The sequence below is a fragment of the Lactuca serriola genome, chromosome 6 (assembly GCF_051521515.1).
Source record: "Lactuca serriola cultivar US96UC23 chromosome 6, Lser_US96UC23_V15, whole genome shotgun sequence".
Classification (NCBI taxonomy): Eukaryota; Viridiplantae; Streptophyta; class Magnoliopsida; order Asterales; family Asteraceae; genus Lactuca; species Lactuca serriola.
This window is the reverse complement of record NC_136413.1, coordinates 90,850,500-90,872,868: the sequence shown is the minus strand read 5'-3', so window position 1 is coordinate 90,872,868 and position 22,369 is coordinate 90,850,500. Positions and strand designations below refer to the sequence as shown.

The 22,369-nt window shown below is 34.6% G+C and overlaps 1 protein-coding gene across 1 annotated transcript; it reads left to right on the top strand.

Moving 5' to 3' along the window:
• Positions 1–18,139: 18,139 nt before the first annotated feature.
• LOC145060000 (protein SRC2-like) lies at positions 18,140–18,905 on the top strand. Its single transcript, XM_079007745.1, has 2 exons — positions 18,140–18,674; positions 18,898–18,905. The coding sequence occupies exons 1-2, from the start codon at positions 18,140–18,142 to the stop codon at positions 18,903–18,905; spliced, it is 543 nt and encodes a 180-aa protein (XP_078863871.1).
• The last annotated feature ends 3,464 nt before the right edge of the window (positions 18,906–22,369 follow it).

Below are 22,369 nucleotides of genomic sequence, written 5' to 3'. Positions count from 1 at the left end.
TTCGGGTGCCCAAGACAAAGGAAAAAAGGTTCTTGATGACATTGATGGAAGTGAAGAAAAAGAAACCATTGCTGATATTCTGAAGAAACAGGCCAGGGAGAAAGAACTTGATACGAATGCTCGGATTGCTAGGGAGGCCAAAGCAAATGAAAGGAGGATGAAGGAGGCTCATGATCTCCTTGAAAGTCGAAAAAACCTATTCCCTCCATGGACTCTTGAAAAGCTTGTTAAAGAAGCTATCGAGTCCCCTAGCATCCTTTTGCTTGAACCTGTGATCTCCTTGGACAAGGTTAATTCGGTTGATTCTCAATTTGACATGCCCTTGACCCGAAAGACATTCATCTTTCATGCATTTTCCCACATAGCTGAAGTCCCTCATCCTCACCCGAAGGTTGATAGGGAACTTATTGATTTCTATCTGAGGACTGCTCAGCCTCAGTATCAGACGTGGAGTGCACAGAAGATTATCAACGTTCAGGTCCTCAAACCCTTTCGGGAGGGTAACTTAACAAATTTCAGATTCAAAGTCTTGAGGGGGTCAGATAAAGCCGAACATGCCATTTCTCTTGCTGATCTTCCCAACTTAAATCCTCATGACTGGATCATCCTGTACAACATCGTCCTCACCAATGAAACTGAATATGGGTCAATCATAGATCACTTCAAGAGGATGTTGGTGTGTTACATCTTGGAGGTTGCCAAGTTGGATCAGGAAGTTGCTAGTGTACTCAGAAAGAAGCCCACTATCACCCCAGTCGGCTCTGCAAGTGATTTGAATAAAATGCAGATGGGGAGGATTGATCCGAAGCAAAACTCAATGATGTTCACCAGGGCAGAAGGCCAGAAATGTCTGTTCGCTTTGGCTAACAAACATCTTTACACCACCTCTTATCTGGAGCATATTCTGGGGATCATCAATCGGTGCAAGCAAAATTCTGAAAGTGATAAGAAATACTTCAATGACATGGTCCACTGGTATATTCATTTCCCACAAACTCTTCTGGCCATCATTCCTTGCTTGTTCAAAACCATGAAGAAAGTTGGTGCCGCAGGTTCAAGTAAGCCGAAGTAAGGTCTCGCCCCAATTGACGCAAAGGGGGAGATTGTTGGGTCTGTTATGTGTTGCGTCTTGGGCTCGTTCCTTGGCCCAATTTTGTATCCGGATTGGGCTTGTCCATCCGTGATTTAATTATTAGGTTTTAAGTATTTATAGATGCTTTCATGCATCTTGGTATGTAACTGTTTAGTCGATCATTCATAACGATTATTATTTTCTATTGATTGTAACCCTAAAAGCCTATACATTAGAAGTTCTTCATTGAGCTCTGTTGAGGCGTGAATCTATTGAATCATTCAGCTCATTGTTGATTGATTCTCTTGTTTGTTATTTTGTTTGCATGATTCTGATTAACCTGTGTAAGATCTAAACGATCAAAGAGAATTTTCATCTCATCATCTCTGATGTTGAACTTATTTTGAAAACAATTTGTAAACAATGATGGTTTTTGAATAAATTGTAAACATTTAAAATTTTTGAGAATTTTATGAATGTTACAACGAATAGATGTTCGCACTAGTTGCAAGACCTGAATCCGTTTGGATCTTTCTTGCATATGCACCTCACAAAAATTTTGAAGTCTTTCAGAAGGATGTGAAGTGTGCATTTCTAAACGGTGATCTTGAGGAAATGGTCTTTGTGGAACAACCACAAGGTTTCGTTAATGAAAAATATCCAAATCATTGGTACATATTGGATAAATTAGTGTATGGTCTAAAACAAGCTCCTCGTGCATGGTATGAAACCCTTACTCATTTCCTAAAACAATCTAAATTTAAAAAAGGTTCGGTTGACCTAACCTTCTTTTGCAAGCAAGATGTTGACCATTTAATAATCGTTCTAATTTATGTTGATGACATCTTTTTCGGATCCACTAATCCTAAATTAAATGTTGGATTTCGAAAACTGACAGAAGCTTAATTTGAAATGAGTTCAATGGGTCCAATTAACTTTTTCCTTGGTTTATACATTAGACAGAGTTTGGAGGGAATTTTTATCAACCAAGAAGCATATATGGAGACCTTGCTATCAAAATTTGGTATGGTGGATGATTCGAAGGTCAAGGTTCCAATGGCATTCGGAATGAAGCTTACACCATCCGTGGAAAAGCCATCAACTAATATCACTCTATATCTCCAAATCATTGGATCTTTAATGTATCTAACATTGAGGCACCCTAATATTATGTTTGTTGTATGTTATTGTGCCAGGTTTCAAGCGAATCCCCGTGAACCACATATGATTTCTGTGAAGAACATATTCTGATACCTCAAAATAACAACCTCTCTCTGAATTTGGTATCCTTCAAATTATGAATTCTTTTTACAAGCGTATTCTAATGCTGATCTCGGTGGATGTGGAGTTGATCATAAAAGCACTTCTAGGGGATGTCAGTTTCTGGATGGCAAACTTGCGAGTTGGCAATCGAAGAAGCACACTTGTGTCTCTTTATCTACTACAAAAGTTGAATACATTCCAACTGCATCGTGCACTTCCCAAGTGGTGTGGATTCAGAATCAACTTAGCGATTATGGGATTAACATGAAAATAATTCCACTATACTTTGATTTAGAAAGAGCAATTAGAAGTTGCCATAATCCAGTGCAACACTCAAAGACGAAACATATTGCACTAAGATATCATTTTATAAAGGATCATATAGAGGATGGAAATGTTCAAGTACACTTTGTCAAATCCTCTGATTGACTAGCTGATATCTTTACTAAGGTCTTACCTGAAACGACATTTAATAAATTTTTACAAGGACCGGGCACGATTGAAGCGGACTCAATTCTGAAATCCCTTTCATAACCGTAAATTACTGTTCATGTTCCGAATGGTTCTGAGCTTCAGAATGATTCGGAATTCATCTTCGAAATTCCTATTGGTTCCGATCTTCGGAATGGTTCGGAATCTACTGTTCATTAGGCTTTTGGGAATCTTATGTATCCTTTGTATATTAAGTATCTTCCGATTGATTCCGAGCTTCGGAATGGTTCGTAGGTTACTTTTCATTAGTGCTTAAGAATTTATTTTCTTTAATATTTTTCTTTATTTTCTGTTTTTCATTTATTTTCAGAAAATCCAAAATCACAAAAATACTTTTCATTATTTTCAGTATTTCATTTGTTTTCAGAAAATCAAAATCACAAAAATATTTTTCTTTATTTTTTTTGTTTTTCGATTGTTTTTAGAAAATCCAAAATCACATAAATATTTTTCTTTAATTTCTGTTTGTTCATTTGTTTTCAAAAAAAAAAAAAAAAAATCTAAAAGTAGCAAAAATATTTTTTTATGTTTTATCTTTTTCAGAAAATCTAAAATACCAAAAATATTTTACTTTTAAGATAATCATTCACTTCTCAAGTACAAATTCTTCATTATCTTAATTCAGAAAGATGGGTCACGTATAATTCCAAATCTATGTCCTAACTAAGTGTCCCTAGAAGCATGCTGCTACATGTTGTCCCAAGCCTCAGAGACTCTATGTTTCAAGCCTTAATGAAACTATCATTTCGATCGTTTCTTCACAATCAGGCTGATACTTCACATAAGTTATCGAGCTACCTTACTCTTCTCACATTGATTTAAGAGTTGACTGTTTTTTCATTATTATTTAGCATAGGTACAATTTTTCTTTCGGAACCAATATCAAATTTATCCATCAACTTCTCATTCATATACGTAACCCTTGAGACTCTCAACAATTACTACTGAGGTTTATGGTTATGTAACATCCGTGTTGATGATCTCGAAATTGTTATCACCATGATTTTGAGTGAGACCCAAAATCCGAAATCCATTTCTGAATTGACGGTGAACAATTAAATGTTCTAGAATTTTCACCAATGGATTGGTGATTAAAAGCTTTTTGGTTTGTACCATTAGTGTGTGAAAACTCTTTTTTCTTTTTTCAGTGATCTTAATGAAATGTTCTCGACCTAAGACGTGTCTTCCCAGAAGATCCAGATTTTTATTTTTTCTTGAGATTTCCATAATATCCAGCCACTTAAAGAATATCTAAAGAATACTTGTTCTTATGGCTACACTGGTCAAACAAGTAATTCCTCCAGATCTTCAGATTTATGTTGAGTTTCAAAATTTGGTTGAAGCTCAAGCCACCCTTGCCGCCTACTTAAAAGAAGCCTTTCACCATTCTTTAACAAATAGATGATCATAATTCAATGGGATACCACACAAGCACTTTAGAGTCTCTCTTGACTCAGAAGAAAGAGACCGTTGCCCGGGATCCATCTGAATTTCGTGTCGAATTTTTTTTTTGACATCATAGAATCCTATAAATACAATTTGATTTATTTCTTTTTTTTGGCACACCCTTGCACAAAAATCTTTTTGATTTTTCAAAGGCTGGTTCTAATTCCGAATGCTTACTTTTATTTCAGAGAACAAGTCTTCATAGATTGTTTGTTAATCCCCAATGAATTAAAGCTGAAATGGAGAATTTATTGGGGATAAGGATTCAAATCAGGCACATCTTTTTCAAATCCCTGACATCATGCATGTGAGTTACAAGGGTCTGACATAAGATGAGTTATCATGCTATTCCAGGCTACTTTTACGGGATAATGGAACATCAATCGGCGGTTTTCTATCATCATTCATCATAGGACGTATTTAAGGGTTTTCGACGGTTTGTTTTCTCTCCCCACTCACACAAATTTCAAATTAAAACCCTTTTCTCTCTATTGTTCTTCATCTTCCTCGAAGCTTCGATGGCAGGATCATCTAAAACCACGTCATTCGCTGATCAATCAACATCTGTCGTCATGCTGAGCATCAAGCCAAGTCAAAATCTTATCCTTGATGTTAACTCTTCTCGCTACCATGAAGTTCTAAGGCTAATGATTGAATGTTTAAGGTTCTCGCCACTAGCTCAAGCTCTAACAATGGCAGAATCATTTCCTTTGGTCCATCTCTCTAAGGCGTATTCTTCTGCCACCTACATCTAAGCTGATGGGATCATTATCGATGAGGTTGCCACTAACAGGACCTCGATCAATAAAGCCCTTTTTGCAAAATTCTAGGGCTTGCTTCATCCGAAGGACTCATCAATCCAGAATCAATCTCCACTTATGCACTCATTGAGATGTTTCCTCCCATCATCGATCCGAAGGACTCATCGATCCAGAATCAATCTCTTTTGTATATGTTTAGGAAGCCCTTTCTTCCTCCTATATGGAATGGGCTCTTCACTCTTCTGTTCAAGAGTTGTTCTGAACGAGTTGTTGGATCTGACTGCGCAAGCAAGCTATTCTACACCATTATCTACAGTCATTACCATGGAATCGATCTTGATTATGGTTCCATTTTGTGGACTCAGGTTATTCAGAGTACTGCTTCCACCAATCGCCATGTGGAGATCTCATGTGCTCGATTTTGGTCCATAATAGCCAAACGAGCCCTAAACCACTACAAGGTTCCACTGGTTCCTAATTCAATCATGGCTGCTATTCTGATTCTTCAGACTTCAACTTTTATGATTTATAACCCAACCAAGTTCACTTTTGTAGGTTTTATTCAGGAAGCAATGTTGGGAAAAGTTCCTTCAGATAATGCGATTGTGAATGAGTATCGCAAGCAACCTTCATCTGGTGTTCGCCCCTTTTAAGATGAATTACGAAAGGCTACCAGGGAAGTAAACAAACTGAAGATGGGAGGAAAAAAAAAGCAAAATCTCCCCCTTTCGAAGTTGTGAAAACTCTGAAGAAGATTAAAAAGCAAGAATGAGAATTGATATCACCATCTCCAGTTGTTCAGGAGGCTTCGGAATCTAGAACTCATACTGACATTCAGGATGATGCTACTATTTGGAAGTAGGTAGAAGACATAACGGAAACTTCAGAACTAACTCCAACCGAACCAATTCCGAAGGTATCTACTCCACCTACTTCTTCTACTCTGTTTTATGATTTCTTTAAGAGGAAAACTCCTCTATCCTCTCCGACCACCACTACAATTCCGATCACCATTACTCCACTACCACCAAAGATTTCTGTGGGTGTTTCTCTACCACATATCTCTATTCCTTTTTCTACACCTATTTTACCGATTCCACTGTTCCTCCTACGTCTACAATCACAAGTACACCAAAAGTCACTGTCACCAAGTCCGTTTCGGAGGAGGTACACACTTTAGGTACTCATATCAACGTATCTAATACTGGGTTCGATGCCAACATTGGTTTAACAAAGGAACAAGCCACCTCTACAACTTCTTCGTTTCGTGAAGACGATCTAGATATTCTCTTTGGGGATGTTCAAGAAAACTTCACAGACTTTGTTTTTAGACCTTTCACCATCCATTAAACCAATGATATTGATGAAGTTTCGATAACAATAGGGAGATTTAAACAACTTAATGATCAGTTGGATTCTCTACTGGAGTCTTCCAAATCCTTATCTAACTATGATTTACATGATGAAATCACATCATGCTACTATTGAGATGCTAACGAAGGCAAATGCGAAAGTCCTTGAAGACTCGACCAAGGCAATTCAAGCTTCAGAGAAAAAAGTTTCAGGAAAAACCGGGAAAGTTAAAAAACTACATCAAGATTTTACATAATTTATGGTTGAGCTCAGAACCTCTGCTGACTTAAATAGCAAAGCCAAGAATAAATTCATTGCAGGGTTTTGGACTTCCTAGTAGACTGAAAAGGAAGCTCTTCCCCTTATCTGTTCTAAGATCAAGCAAGAAAACACCAAATGCATTTTTTGTCTCGAAGATTGAAAAGCTTCAAAAAGACCTTTTTGTAGAAAATAATCTCATAGATAAATTGGCTGCAAATATTGAGAAAGCCAAAGTTCTTTCAGTAAAGCTGCATTCTACAAACAAGCATCTTGATTATTTGGAATCTGAATATATAGTGGTTAAAAGTTGTGTTTATGAGATTAATCAATACTTGTAGAGACTTGTGGAGATTCATGACTCTTTACTCGTAGTCTCAGTTTGCCAACATCTCTGTGAAAAACTTAAGCCAGTCTTTGCGATGTTGAATCAGATTGAGGCAGTTTCGGGTAGCGATGCTCTTCTGAAACTAGGGGGAGACAAAGTAAATATAGAAAAACCTCACAAGGAAGAACCCTAGGAAAATCATGAACAAGAACCGAAGAATGATGGTTAGAAGGGTAATGAAGCTTCTGCATCAAGTAAAGGCAAAGAAAAAGTATTGGATGAAGAAGAAGAAGAAGAACAAGAGCTTTTAGAAGGCGAAAATCTTCTGAGAAAGAAGCGCAATAGGGAACTCGATGATCTTTTACGTATTAGAAAAGAGTTAGAAGATCAAGAAAAGGAAGCCAAAATTTCTAAAGTCATTCTTGAAACTCAGAAATTGCTCTTTCCTCCTTGGACAATGAACCGAATTCAGAGGGAAGCTATTGATGATCCGAGCATTCATTGGCTGGAGCCTTTGGTTTCTTTTGATCTGAGTAATATGGCAGATTCTCAACTTGATTTTCCAATCACCCCTAAGGCTTTTCTATTTCGATGCTTTGAGAAGATTGAGAAGGCACCACTCTCGGACTATGATGTTAATCATATGCTCATCTCTTTCTATCTTAAATATGCCAAACCTCAGTTCAAGACTTGGAGCTCGTAGAATATTATTGCTTTGAAGGTTTATGCACATATTCCGACTGAAGACTTCATAAACATTAAGTTTAAAGGATTCCGAGGAGCAAGTTGTACCGAAGATGAATTCACTCGGGCAGACTTACCACGCATGAATCAGACGACTGGATTTCATTGTTCTTGATTGTGTCTAAATATGAAAAGACATATGAGCCAATTGTTCCACACCTGAAAAGGATGCTAATTTGCTACATTCATAAATTACGAAAATGGATATAGAAATATCCTTAGTTATGAAGAAAAGGCCTATTATTAATCCTGAAGAGAAACCAAAGGATTTACATAAGCTCAAGCTAGGTAAAATCTGAAAACAAAATTGATGTGTGGTGTACCAATGGAAGGATGGTCAAAATGTTCAGATGAGTATGTTCTTCTTGTGTGACAATAACTTATACTCCACTGTTTCTCTGAACTATATCCTTGGTTTGATTGAAGCTTGTAAAGCCGACACCGCTGCTGACCAGAAATGTTTCTTAGACATAATCAAGTGGTACCTCGTTGTCAGGAATACTCTAATGAATTTGATGCCAAAATTGTTGAAGGTGCAAAAAAGACAAAAGTGAAGAATCTCCTTCGGTATTTGACACAAAGGGGGAGATTTTTGTGTTATAAATCTATTGTATCAAATATATGTGCTGGTATAGTCTTATTTAGCGGTTTGGGCATGTCCATTCACAATTTCTCGTTTCTTGGGTTAGACTATTTATAGTGCATGCATTTATTTATTAGGGTTAGCGTTTAGTCACCCTACCTAGCTCTCATAGAGAAGTTCTTCCTTGAACTCTTCTAGAGCTATTCTAATCTAAGCATTTAGCACTATTTTGAACTTTGTTCTTGTCATTCATGTCTCATTATTTAATATAGAATCTACCGATCGTATTTATTATTCCCACGTCAACTATTGAACATTGTCACCTTTAGTCCTCAAACTTTTAATTAATCCAATTAATCCTAAAATTAATTCCAATTAATTTTTGATTAATTATTAATTAAATAATACTATTTCCAATTGATATATTATTTTCATAATACATTAACAAATAATTTCTTTTGATTTCTAATTAATTTATTAACCAAATAATAAATTAATAAATCAATCTCCTCTCTCTGAAAGTCATCCTATTAGATTTTCGCGTTTGAGGGCAACCCAAAAAGGATTGTGCTACTATTAATTCAAGTTTATACCAATTATAGTTATAGGCTGAGACACCTAATCCATCAATACCTATTATTGTATGAGAACTCGATCAGGGGTAGATGTGTGTCCCATGCACTTCCAAAATCTTTGATACAAGCTCCGAGGATATCCTCCAACGTCTAGATTGTTGTTTTGCTTTGACTATTGGTATAAGGATGATAAGATGTGTTGATGTCTAGACGGGTATCAAGAGATTTTAATAGGCTTCACCATAATTATGAGGTGAATCTACTATCTCTATCTAAGATAATGGATAATGACACCGCATGTAATCTGACTATCTCTCAAAGGTACGTCCTGGTTAGCTTCTCCATTTTATTTGTCTTTTTATTGGTAATAATGGGACGACTTGGTCATTCTATCGACTACTACCCACATAGTGTCGAAACCACTAGATTTTCTTGGTAGCTTTGTTATGAAGTCCATCGAAATCTATTCCCACTTCTATTTTGGGTTTTTTGGTTGTTGTAATAATCCTAAAGGCCTTTGATGTTCTAGTTTGACCTTAGATCATGTTAGGAACTTGATCACATACGTAGCAATCTCTGATTTTATATTTGGCTACCAATAGAGCTTCTTCAAATCTAAATACATATTGTCTGATCTGGGGTGAATGGAATATCTCATCTTATGAGCTTCATTCATGACTAGTTCCTAGTATCACCAAATTTTGGAACCTAAATTTGGTTCATGAAATATCTTGCTCCATTATACTTAATTTTAAGTTGCTTTTCCATTCCTCGCCGACCCTTTGCACTTATGTTTTCTTCTATGAAAGTCTTAATTTGAGCATCCGTAATTTGTGTGATTAGATTGGACTGGATGATCATGGTGAGTGTCCTAACTCTGCGAGGTTTGACTTGCTCCTTATGACTTAAGGCATCAGCCACCACACTGGCTTTTCCTGGGTGATAACGGATCTCACATTCATAATCGTTCAACAATTCTAACCATCTTCTTTGTCTCATATTGATCTCCTTTTGATCAAAGATCTACTGAAGACTCTGGTGATTCATATAGATCATACACTTTGTTCCATACTGATAACGACGCCATATCTTCAAGGTGAAGACTACCACTCCCAACTCTAGGTCGTGGGTGGTGTAGTTGTTCTCATGCACCTTGAGCTGTATTATGGCATAAGCTATAAATATCTCTCTTTTTATTAATTAACATCCCAATCCCTGATGCGAAGTCTCACAATATATGATGAAGCCTTTGGTGCCTTCTAAAAGGGATAATATTGGTGCACTACATAATATTTCCTTCAGCTTTTGGAAAGCAACTTCTTGTTTGTCTCCCCATACAAACTTTATCTATTTTTGTGTTAATGTAAGGCATCATTGGATTAGTTAATTGTTCGTTTTTGATAGTTGGTTTATTCTTTCTTTGTCATCGGTTAAACCAGGGATTTTAGGAAGTGTCTTGGATGATTCAATGTTTCATCAAGTCTAGTGAAGTATATGTCAAATTTTGGGTGAATACATTAGGTTTTCTGGTCATAGGATTTTAGTTCTTGCAAGTTTGGGGTGGTAGTGGTTTTGAGTAGTGAATTGTAGATGGCTTGGAAATTAGAATGGTTATAATCTTGGCAGGGAGTAGATGATTCAGAGTGGGGGAGAATCACTTGAGATTAATGGAAATATTTCCATGTGCAGGCCAACTTGGAATATCATAACCAAGGGTAAGTGATTTGTCAGTTTAGGTTGTTGTATGAGTCAAATCTTTTACAAAGAATAATGGTCATTGGTCCATTGGGAGTAGGGAAGCAAATATTAAGGATTTAGGTTATCTCGTCCGAGGATGTGAAGCATTGGCAATGATGTATTTTGATTCCATAATTAGGTTCAAGTCAAGGGTTGTGTGAGGACCTATCTTCCCGTGGAAGTGTTACAAGATTGTAAGGTGGCATGTAGCATTAACTAGGATGGTAGGCAGTTGTGGAAGTGTTGTAAGTCTATGATTTGGTTCGTAGCATTCACTAGGATGAGATAGACCATAACATGAGTGATTGTTAGACTATAGGAGGATCAAAAACACTCGCTTGGGTTGAGTAGGAACCGTTATTTTTGTTTAATCGCTCCTTGTTGGGCATGAGGATTATTAGAGCTATGGTGATGTTTAGGCTTGTGTAACTATCGATTGTGGGTGAGGCTCGTATGCATATGTTAGCTTGGGTAAGATCTATGGGCGAGGACCATTTGGCTATGTTAGCTTGGGTGAGTCCCATGGGAGAGGATTGTTTGGTTATGTTAGATGGGATGAGACCCATGGGTGAGGCCCGTTTAGTTATGTTATCTTTGGTAAGAGGTCCATTCAGACGTTCGAGGTTATGCTCAGTGCATGTGGTGCTAGTCGAGAGTCTTCTGGACAATTATGGAATGATGACTCTATAGTAAGTCAAGTGCATATATGAGATCTTTTGGGCATGAATTATGTATTAAAATTTTTTGGAATTCACGATCGGGATGTTCTGAGAGTTTATTCTGCGTTTTTAGGTGGTGATTGTAGTCGGGGACTAAGGTTAAGTATGGAAAGGGGACGATCCTCGATTTAGGGTATGGTTTTTATAGTTAGACTACTGGTTGCCCAGGTTGCAAAATATATTTTGGAAGCCATGTTCATGGTCATGCTAGGATAGCCTTTTTCAGTTAGACCCTTGGTTAGGGTCTCGTGGTGCGACCCTATGTGAGGTTGTCAGCTTTATCCATCTGTCGGGAATTCTGTATTCCAATTATTAGTAGGACAACACAAAAATGGGGAAATCTAGGATAGATCGAATATGTGAAATTTTGTTAGCAGGGTGTAATGTATATGTTGGCATAACACCAATGGTTGTGACTTGTGTTGGAAGTCGATTTTGTACTAAGGTATAAGGTAGTCGGCATCTACAAATGATCAGGGATTATGTTTCCATTATTAGTAAAATAATTCAGGGTTAGAGGGGTTTTGGTTGGTTTGAGCTGCGGATTAGAGTGATTACGGATATGGTTTGAATGGTTTTGTCTATCTGGAAGTTTGGCATGGTTTAAGGTTTTTGGATTTTGGGAAGAGTAGTTTGACTTTCTCTTTGTTGGTTAAGGGTGACATGTTAAGGTTCGTTTCTACGTCTAGGCATGCGACTTCTGTTAAGATTGGTTCAATAGCAGTATCGGAAGGTGGTCTTATGTGTGAGATGATTTCTAAAATATTTTTTAGTCTCAAGAAGGTTTAGTTGGGATTGGCTGGTGTGGTAGGGTAAGTTGTAAGAAATGATTTCGATGACAAAATCTAGTTTAAGTGGAGGAAATTTGTAACACACGTTTACCAGATTGGTTTAGCTTGAAACTTAGCGGGATCAAAGATGGAGTTTTTGGGAAAAACTCCATGACACGACGTAGCACATGGATCCCCATGACGTGACAAGGTTAATATAGAACACACATATTTGGTGGGTTCCATGACGTGGCAAAGGATAGGCACGATGTGGAAGCCATTGTAGCACAAACCTAATATTTTTAGAGTTTCTCTCATATATAAACACCTTAATTCCCATTCTAAGTCATCTTCTCAACGTCCATCACTCTCAACCTCAGAAACCTTAACCGTGATCCCTCTTGGTGATTCTTGGCTCATTTTGGTACTTTTGGTAGCTTGAAGAAGAAGAAGAAGAAGGTGTTCTAGTGTGTTAATCCAACAAGGAAATCGCATCATCACCCTTTTTTTCATATTGTGGACCTTTGTAAGTGTCCAAGATTCAAGCTTTTTGGTTGCGTGTTTCTAGATCAAAGTTCTTTGTCCCATTTTTTCATGTTGTGGAAGTTTGGAGGAATGGATCCCATAATGTTGGCAACTTTATGGATCCTTGAGGTCCTTTTGGTGTTATATGTTGTAGATCTAGAATTCTTGGAGTTTTTGGTCCCATGAATAAGTTGGAGCTCATTTTTTCATGAATGTGACCTAGTTTAGGAAGTGACATGAATAAGTTGGACATACATGTACATAAAGCAATAATTTTTATGGCGGTTTAGGAGTAGGAAACTCTTCTGGAAATTGTAGACTTGAGATTTTAAAGATTAAGTGCTTAATGGTTAACTTTATGCCTTAAGTTACAATTAAGGACCTAGGTTTAAATATCTTTGCTTATTAGGATGTATTAATGGATAAACTTGGAAACTTCATCCATCAAGACATTGGGGAAAATCAGATCTGAGCTTTGGAGCACTTAAGGATTAAGGAAAACACCTTAATCCATTAAGTTGTTTAAACCTAGTTCCTATGACATGAGCTTCTGGTTGCCACGACGTGGCGACTGGGGATCAACCCGAATATTTTGGCTTTTGTGATCACGACGTGGCCACAGGTAGGCCATGGCGTGGAGGGGTGCCGATGATAATTTTTGACCCTGACCTTGACTTGGACCATTGATTTTTGGCATAGTTTGACTTTTGGTCAAATTTCTAGTTTTAGAAGGTGCACTAAGGGTTTACCTTGTGTGGTTTTAGTAGGAGGTGTATCGAACCCATTCGTTTACTATGAGAGCCGTTTGCTACTATTTTCGTCGGCAAGGTATGTCTTCTCACTATACTGTGTAGGATGCTAGCTATCTTTGTGAATTTTGTATTGTATGTTAGGCGGGGGCCCATTTGTATGTATTAGGCTGGGCCCAATGTTATGTTGGGTTGTGCCCGTTAATATGTTGGGTTGGGCTTGTTGATATGTTGGGTTGGGCCCTTTTGCATGTTCGGTTGGGCTTATTGATATGTGGGGATGGGCTTGTTGGTTTGTTGGGTTGGGCCCATTGTACGGTATGTTGTATTTTAGGGAACTTGCTAAGCTTTGTGCTTACGGTTTGTGGTTTAAACATTCTCATTTACTTCTAGTTTCAAAGGGAAGGGCCTAACTTGACTTCAAAACATCACCTCATGGCTTTTCCGTATCGATTGTTATTGTATTACTATGATGTTTGAAAAATACATTTTAATATGATTGGTTTTAAAAAGTTGGTTGTATGGAGTTGATGATTTAAAAATGAAAATTTTGTTGATATTTTTGGGACGTTACATAATTTCTTTGAATTTGATGGAGGGGAGGCTAGCTATTAGTCGGATATGACATATCGAGGGGAAAAGGAGGTGTGATAATGTGGATGTTGTACAAATGCTTTGGCTTCTTGTACCCGAATGAATTCTTCCTCATTATTTATAGAAAATTAAATATCTTCTTACATTTTCTTCCTACTCATCCTTCTACCATATTAAATGTTGACATGTGTAACATTTAATGCCACATTTAGTGAAATTAATTATAATTTAATCCACTTGTCACCAATTTATATGGGTAGAAGGATAATAGGAAAAAAAGTAGAAGAATATTTAATTCTCTTATTTATAATAAAAAATTAATTTATTAATATTCAGTATTAAAAATATTTATAAAAAATGATAAGTAAGGGCAATATAGTCATTATACGTATGTTAGTAGGGATGTTATTCGGGCTAGACCAGACTGAACTGACCCGAACCTGAATAACCCAAGAATCGAATAAGGGTAAGTTCATGAACTAAATAAGCAATACGGGTTTGGTTCAGTTCATGTATTAATCAGTTCGGTTCGGTTTCTGACCTCGAATAACCCGAATAACATGTATAAGATGATTAGGATCTAATATAACCGAAAAGATCCAAATAAGCCGTATTAGGATTATATAACCCAAATAACATTTACAATATTATTATAAACTTTGTATTTTATATGACCTTTTAAGTTTATGATTTCATAGCAAATCTTTTAAAGAAACAAATTTGTTAATTAAAAATAATGCAAAGTATATATAATTGTTTCAAAGGTGAAAAAAAAAAGAATTTGTGTAATAAGAATGTAAACACGAATTAACAATTCTTGAGATATAAAATGTAAGATCTAAACACCAAAATCTTTTATGAAGCAATATACTAAACACTAAATATTGAACACCCAAAACACCCAAAAATCCATATATAAGTATATAAGTTAAAAATTAAACATTCAACACCCAAAATAAAATATGAATCTTAAGTTTTTAACCATATCCAAAATAACATTTGTCAAACATGAATTAACTATTCAGGAATATTGATTGATTGTTTTCCCTTTCCACCTCAATTGTTTATCGCCTCTTCTAAAACTTTCGCGACCTCATCGTCTTTCAAAATTTCATCAATGTTGTCCAGAACTGACTTTCTTGATTTCCTTACCCGATATTCGGTGCAAACCATAGCCTCTATTGTATTACGGATAAATTTGTTTGATATGGATATAATATCCGTCCGCTTGTACTAAAAGTCACTTCTGACGCCACAGTAGAGATTTGCACTCCTAAAGTATCTATCAACATAACCATAAAAGTGTTAAAATATAATTATAATAAAGTATACAAATAATAAAGTTATACATTTCGCCATACGAGATATAATAGGATAACGAGATGCATTTTGTTTCCACCAACATAGAATATCAAAATCTTTATTGTATTTAACTAAATGCTCGTTTAGGTATCATGTCAACTCCATTTCCATTGATGTCTATGGGTAATCCGTTTGTACTTTTAAATCACCCATGAATTCGTTCTCGTCATCAATCATAACTACATCTTCATGATTATGTGTTTGACTTTGAGAAGAGTCAGTATTATCAAACTTTGATTTGTAGAAATAAAAATTTCTCAAATATTTTTTTAAGAACCGGTATTAAGGACTTAGCCTTCAAACTGACTTTCGAGTTGAGCATGAGATCTTTTTGTGTGTTCTTCAACTTATCAACATCTCAAAGGCTTGTTGAAGAAAATCAAACTTGAACCGTGGATCTAATATGAACGCAAAATACAAAAAATCATTTAATTTTTCTAGATCGCCCCAATACTTATTGTATTTTTCACTGATGTCCTTCCCGATCAAACAAAATTGGGGACTCACCACCCATTCCTTAATGTATTTTTAAACATCACGTATTTATCAAAAAAAAAAAAAAAACGATGTGCCATCGGTATGGTTGATGTCGATACTATGTTGGATTTCACCTTGAATTTATCGAGAAATCCAACCATAGCTCTACAAATGTTGAAATCTTCTTTTACAGGGGTCAAAAAATCTCAAACATATGTAGGATCTATTACAATAAAGTAAATATTATTTTTTTTAAACAACTTTAATACATCTTCTTTAGGAGCCTGTATCTCATTAAATATATAACCAAATAATTCATTTAAATAGTGTAAATTATTGTTTAAATTATGACTACAAGCTGGAAAAAAATCGGGCTAATCAGACAAATAACGAAGACGTTATGATAGTTCAAAGTTAGCTAAAAGTTTGCAAACATGCTGAAACATAAAACTCAGCATCAATACCCCATGTTTAGGGGTCTGTATCTTATTGAATATAGAACTAAATAATGCATTTAAATAGTGTAAATTGTAGCTTAAAATTTGAACTACAAGCTGGAAAAAAATAGGGATGATCGGACAAATAATAGATACGTTATGTGTAACACCCGCATTTTCCGCTAGACAATTAATAAGATGATATACTAGTTAGGGTCAACAATTGTAACTTATTCCATACAACTTAGCATTTTCTTCAAGAAAGCATTCGACGAATCTATTTGAAATTATGGTTCTACATGGCAAAACTACATTTCCCATTCAATGCATTTGTATACTCAAAATATGATTCATTATCTACCAACTTAAATGGTAATTCTCCAACTACAAATAAATTTAACAAATCTTTTTTTATTCTTTTCTCATCATGCTTCCAAGTCCCAATATTATTCTTCATGTTTTCATTTATTTTTCTTTGAAATTTAAAGTGGTTTGGTTTTCTAGTTTATTTTTTATTTTATTATTATTATTAGTTTTTTTCTTGGGGGGGGGGGGGGTTTCATTCTACATCTTTCCATATGTCTAATCATACTAGAAGTATTGTTTCTGTCGGATTCAGTTTTGAGCAACGTGCCACACTTTTTGCATTAGCTATGTCTAACTTTGTCAATATAGAATACATCATAATTGGCCCAACAAGCCGCCATTTGGACATATTTCTTTTACTTCGTGTTTTTTGTTTGAATTATTCCGACTTTGTTCTCAACTTGAGTGTTATCAATAAACACATTTTCATCATCAATCTAAAGCACAATAACACACTCATTTTAATATAACATAATCACAATATAGGTTTTTTTAACATTTAAATAGATTCATCAATGTGGAATGAAACAAGTAAAAGAACAAATATGTTTGCTTTCACCATTAAATTCTCTCATTCAAGGTTCTAAAAAAAGTTGCTTTTAATTATCTCTCATTGAAGGTCAAAGTCCCCATTGCTTGGACTTATAGAGAAAATGTAAACTTTTAAGACGTGCCATAACACATTCAAATTTCAACTGATAACATACATAATAACACACTGAAAGATTGAGTAGTAGATTAACACATTCAAATTTCAATGAGTAATATACATAATAACACATTGAAGGATTAGGTAGTAGATTAAGATACAATACTTACTTGAGTTTTTTGACTTGGAATCCAATTTTCCATGACTTGAATGGAGTTCGATCACAGTAGAAACTAGAAAACAAGGATGAGTATACAATTTTTTTCCTTGCGTGAATCAATCAAGGGCATAATCGGTTTCTTGAGTCACGACAGTGGTCGACGATTTCACGATAGTCGACGCAAGATCAGTTCGAACTTCGATTTCAAGATAGTCAGTCGCCGATTGTTTTTGTGATATTTTGATCGATATCTTCGTCATTTTTTCCTGGTTTGTTGGGTAACGAGAGAAAACGCCATCGATCAATTCGTGACTTTTCAAATTCGTGTTTTGTCTATTTGTCCTAATTAAGCCCTTATTCGGGTAACTCGAACCGAATAACTCGAAAACCGAATAAGCCTCATATAGATACCCGAAAACCGAAGCGAATTGCTTATTCGAGCCTAATTCAATCCCTATTTGTTAGGGACTAAAATCAAAACAAATCTGAACCAAAAAGACTTTTGGATTAAAAAAAAAAAGTTAAGACCTAAGGTGAAAACAATCCTAAACTACAGGGGCGTTTCACGTAGTTTGTCCCACAATTAATAGATTTCCAATCCTCGAGTGACACATAGTCCTACCCCCAGAATTCCCTCGATCCGACAATCGTACCCCCAATCCGACAATCGTTATATATAGTACCTAGGCAGTATAATGTTCTTGTAGTGGTTGCATTGAATGGAGTCTGCGAAGTTGGAGATCGTCATCCACTGCGCAAAGGGTCTCAAAAATGTCAAACACCTTAGCAGCATGAATCCCTACGCAGCTGTTTGGATCGCTGGAGATGGCGAGTTATCCAAACCTCAGGAAACACATGTTGCAGAAAAAGGCCATTGTAATCCTACATGGGAATGTTCCATGCATTTCAATATTATCTCCATCAACACAAAGTCTATCCTCTGCTTTAAGATTATACACCGCGGGCTGTTGACGAAACGGAAAATAGGAGAAGTTCAAGTGCCGTTTACAGTACTTCTTGCTGGAGATGCTCGTGAGTGTTGTAAAGCCATATACCAGGTGACCATACCATCTGGTAAGAAACAGGGGGAAATTATAGTATCACATAAATTCTCAGAATTCGCTGTTAGTTCAAGTAAAGATGATGGCAGTGGCCCAAGCAGGGTTACTCGCGGTCTGAGAAGGAAGAAACCTGGAACATTTAAAATGGTTACAACAAAAGTATTGGGAAAAGCAGGTTATAGTGCGGTTGAAGGTATCACTTCGGGTGTGGCTACGACTGGCACAGCGTTTTTGATGCAGCAATCCCTTAAGGATGAAGATGAAGATGAAGATAAAGATGAAGATGAAAGACGAAGATGAAGATGAAATTTAAAGGTGTTGTTGCTATTTACATGCTTTTATTTGCTTTAATTCGGTTATGCATGTATCTGGTATTATATTGCATGAAACTTTACTGTAATAATATATTTATGTAGATGGTTAACTTCAGATACTTATTAAAACACGCTTCGTTAAATAAATTTCATTTAATATTATTTTGTTACATCAAAGAGCTGTTGAGGGAATTTTTTGTGTCTGGATGGTTTCGAATATATTTCTGGAAAATGATATTCTGTGTCTTGATATATATAAATGAATATGAAGTTGTTGTCGGATACGGCAGGAGTAGAACAAATATCGAACAAAGGACAAAAAAAATCAAATTCAACTCCCAAAAGAAAAAAAGAAAAACAAAATACTTTCTTTCCATAATCCTAGGAAATAGAAATTTGTTTTGGATAATATCTTTATATCAATTATCTAAATAAACAATTAAGTTTCTTAAAAATCGCAAAACAGAAGACATTATTTTGAAGTCCCAAACAATCCCGAAAAACCGAAAAGATCATGGCAACTTCGGTGATGATGTTGACAGTATATGTATATATATATATATATATATATATATATATATATATATATATATATATATATATATATATATATATATATATATATATATATATATATATATATATATATATAAGGAAGGGTTATATGGAAAATAAATAATTAGGACAACACATGTTGGAACCAATGACAGCATGACAACACATCACTTTGGAATAACTACATAAATAACTTCCATAGTACATTGCTTATGAATAAAGAAATGGACACATGTCACTTGATCATTGGTTCCAGCATATGTTGCCCTAATTATTCATTTTCCATTGAACCTACTTTTATATATATATATATATATATATATATATATATATATATATATATATATATATATATATATATATATATATATATGACATTATAGAAGGTTACGTATTTTTTATACGAAATAATAAGAAATAATTTGAACGAACAAATAATAATATAATTAAAAGTTTAAATAATAATAAGATTTTTTTTAAGTTTTTTTATTGAAGATGACTATCATAAGGGTTAGATTTTCCTCAAATATGAGTTATTTTTGTATGCGGTGATTTTTTTTTTCTCTTGTGATTTTTTGTTTATAAAGTACATGTTTTTCATTATTTTTGTTAATCACTATACTGTTTCAAGCACTAGGATCTATAGTTTCTTTTACACACTAACATAGGTCATAGATATAAAAGAAAAAGTCTTTCTTATATTTACAAAGCTCTTTAATTGTAAGAGACTTTATATGTAAGAGGGTACACTATTTCGTATACTACTATGTATATTAGCAGCGTACACTATTTTTTATACTACTCTATATATCAAATAACTCAAATGGATTCTTAAAGAAAAAGTAAAGATGAGAGAGAGACTAAATATTTAATAGTTAGATAATACAATTACATACATTGATTTCAGAAGGGGAAAACTTAAAGACTTTGAAGGGCTTAGCACAGACATATGAGAACATATACGATCGAGAGGGATGCTTTCCTTCAAAACAGAGTTGCGATTTCCATTGAAGGCGTGACTGGTTAACCTTTTGGAGACGAAGGCCGGCTGTTAGGGTTTCTTAACTTTAAGATTATTTTTTTTAATCTTTTATGGATTTTATACAAATTTTAATGTTCCAAACTAGTCGGGATTTGCATGTTTAATAGATTTTGAAATTTTGATACTTTTCCTTTGGTTTATGGGTTAAGTTTTAATTTTAATTTTTTGATCTTGTTTTGAAAATTTGAAATAACAAATTATCTTGTTATTTATGTGAATAGAAATGTTAAAAACCAAGGATTCTACCAAAGCCAGAAGTAAGGCGGGGTTCATCTCAAATTGCTTTAGAAACCCTGAAAAGAAAAGCAAGACCAACAAAAAATATATGAGACTAATATACTATTAGAATTAGACATGTTATGGGGGCTCAACACCCGGCAGCCCCCCTACTCTCTCCGCCACTGTGTGCATTAGATGAAGAAGTCTATCCAAGGAAATTGAGCATCCAATCTAAATTTTATTTTTCCTCGGTCTGTTGCAAATATATTGCAAATATAGGTTACAAGATCACCTTGATATCTTTTATTAGTTGTACGATTCTTGTTGATCAACCTTTTTAGTTGTACTATTTGTTCTCCTAGTACTTGACATGCTTTAGTTTTTCTGTATAAGGGTGTTTCAACCTCTCTTTACAATGTACCTTTTATGAACTTGTTGAATACAACATCAATCAGATTTCTCCTTCAAACTTTAAAAATTTTAAATTTTTATATGATTTTCAACTTATGAAAAATAATGCGAAAAAGAAATTAAAATGATATATATATATATATATATATATATATATATATATATATATATATATATATATATATAGTAGATACGTTATAATATATGTGGATTTCTAGCATTAGTGAAATTATGAAATAAAAATGTAAATTTTCAGGTATGAGGGATGTTATATATTTTGCATTGTTTACTAAAATATACCCCACCTAAAATATATTTTAACCAATACAAGTTGATGTCTAGTTTCCATTTTGGATAGAAAAGAAGTGATGAAAGTTCCAAGTTTCAAATGTATGAAATGCGGTAGTATTAAAAGTTTTTAGTTGAGCTCAAGAGGAGAAGTTAATATCTATCCTTTAAAATTTGAGAGAGTAAATTATTAAGGAAACTGGATGTTTTATGACCATTATCCACTTGGTAAACGATCGACAGGTAGATTTCTCGTTACATGTATTGTATAGAAAGTCATTGACTTCTTTTAATGGCGTTTGGGAGGAGCAACAACACATCCAAAAATCTCTCATAGAAAGTCACAAGGTAAAGCTACTAAATTTTTTTACGGTATGGAATAAAGTTATAGAATGAGAAATTTATGTTCCAAGGAAATGTGGAAAGTGGTATCTCCATTAGAAACATTATTTTGGGATAATATCTGAAATATAGGAACATGATACAAAGCAACTAATGGTTGGGGAAGTTCTTAATAAGGGTATATTGGAAGTGATGCAAACGTGTGAATTGTTAATATTAAGTGGCAAGCATTTTTTAAGATTATAAGTATTTACAGTTAGGAAAGTTATTAAGATTAGACACATATATGAGAATTAAAAGCTATGTATAAATAAAAATATATATTATGCTTTATCTAGAATAATTGTTGATTAATTAATAGTTATTTGTTCAAGGATAAGCAAAGATCAAGTGTGAGGTATTTTGATATGACCTAAATGATACATACTTTTAAGTTATATATTGTATACTTTTCTACATGTTTTTAAAGATAATTCGTAATTAATTGTTATAAATTTGCATTTTGTATAATAAAGGACAATGTGTTAAAATGGGGGCTATAAATGTATATTTTAGATTTAAATTATATAGTTTTAAGACAAAGCAAAGATTGATGAAGATTTAACTAAGTATAATTCCATAATAAATGAAGATTTCAAATATTGTTGCTAATATTAGCAGATCGCGACATGATGTATATTTTGCATGTCAAAATAAGTTAGTCACCAGATCTATAAA

Bases quoted from the DNA above. Each gene is read 5' to 3' on its own strand.
- LOC145060000 (XM_079007745.1), top strand. From the start codon at position 18,140: ATGGAGTCTGCGAAGTTGGAGATCGTCATCCACTGCGCAAAGGGTCTC.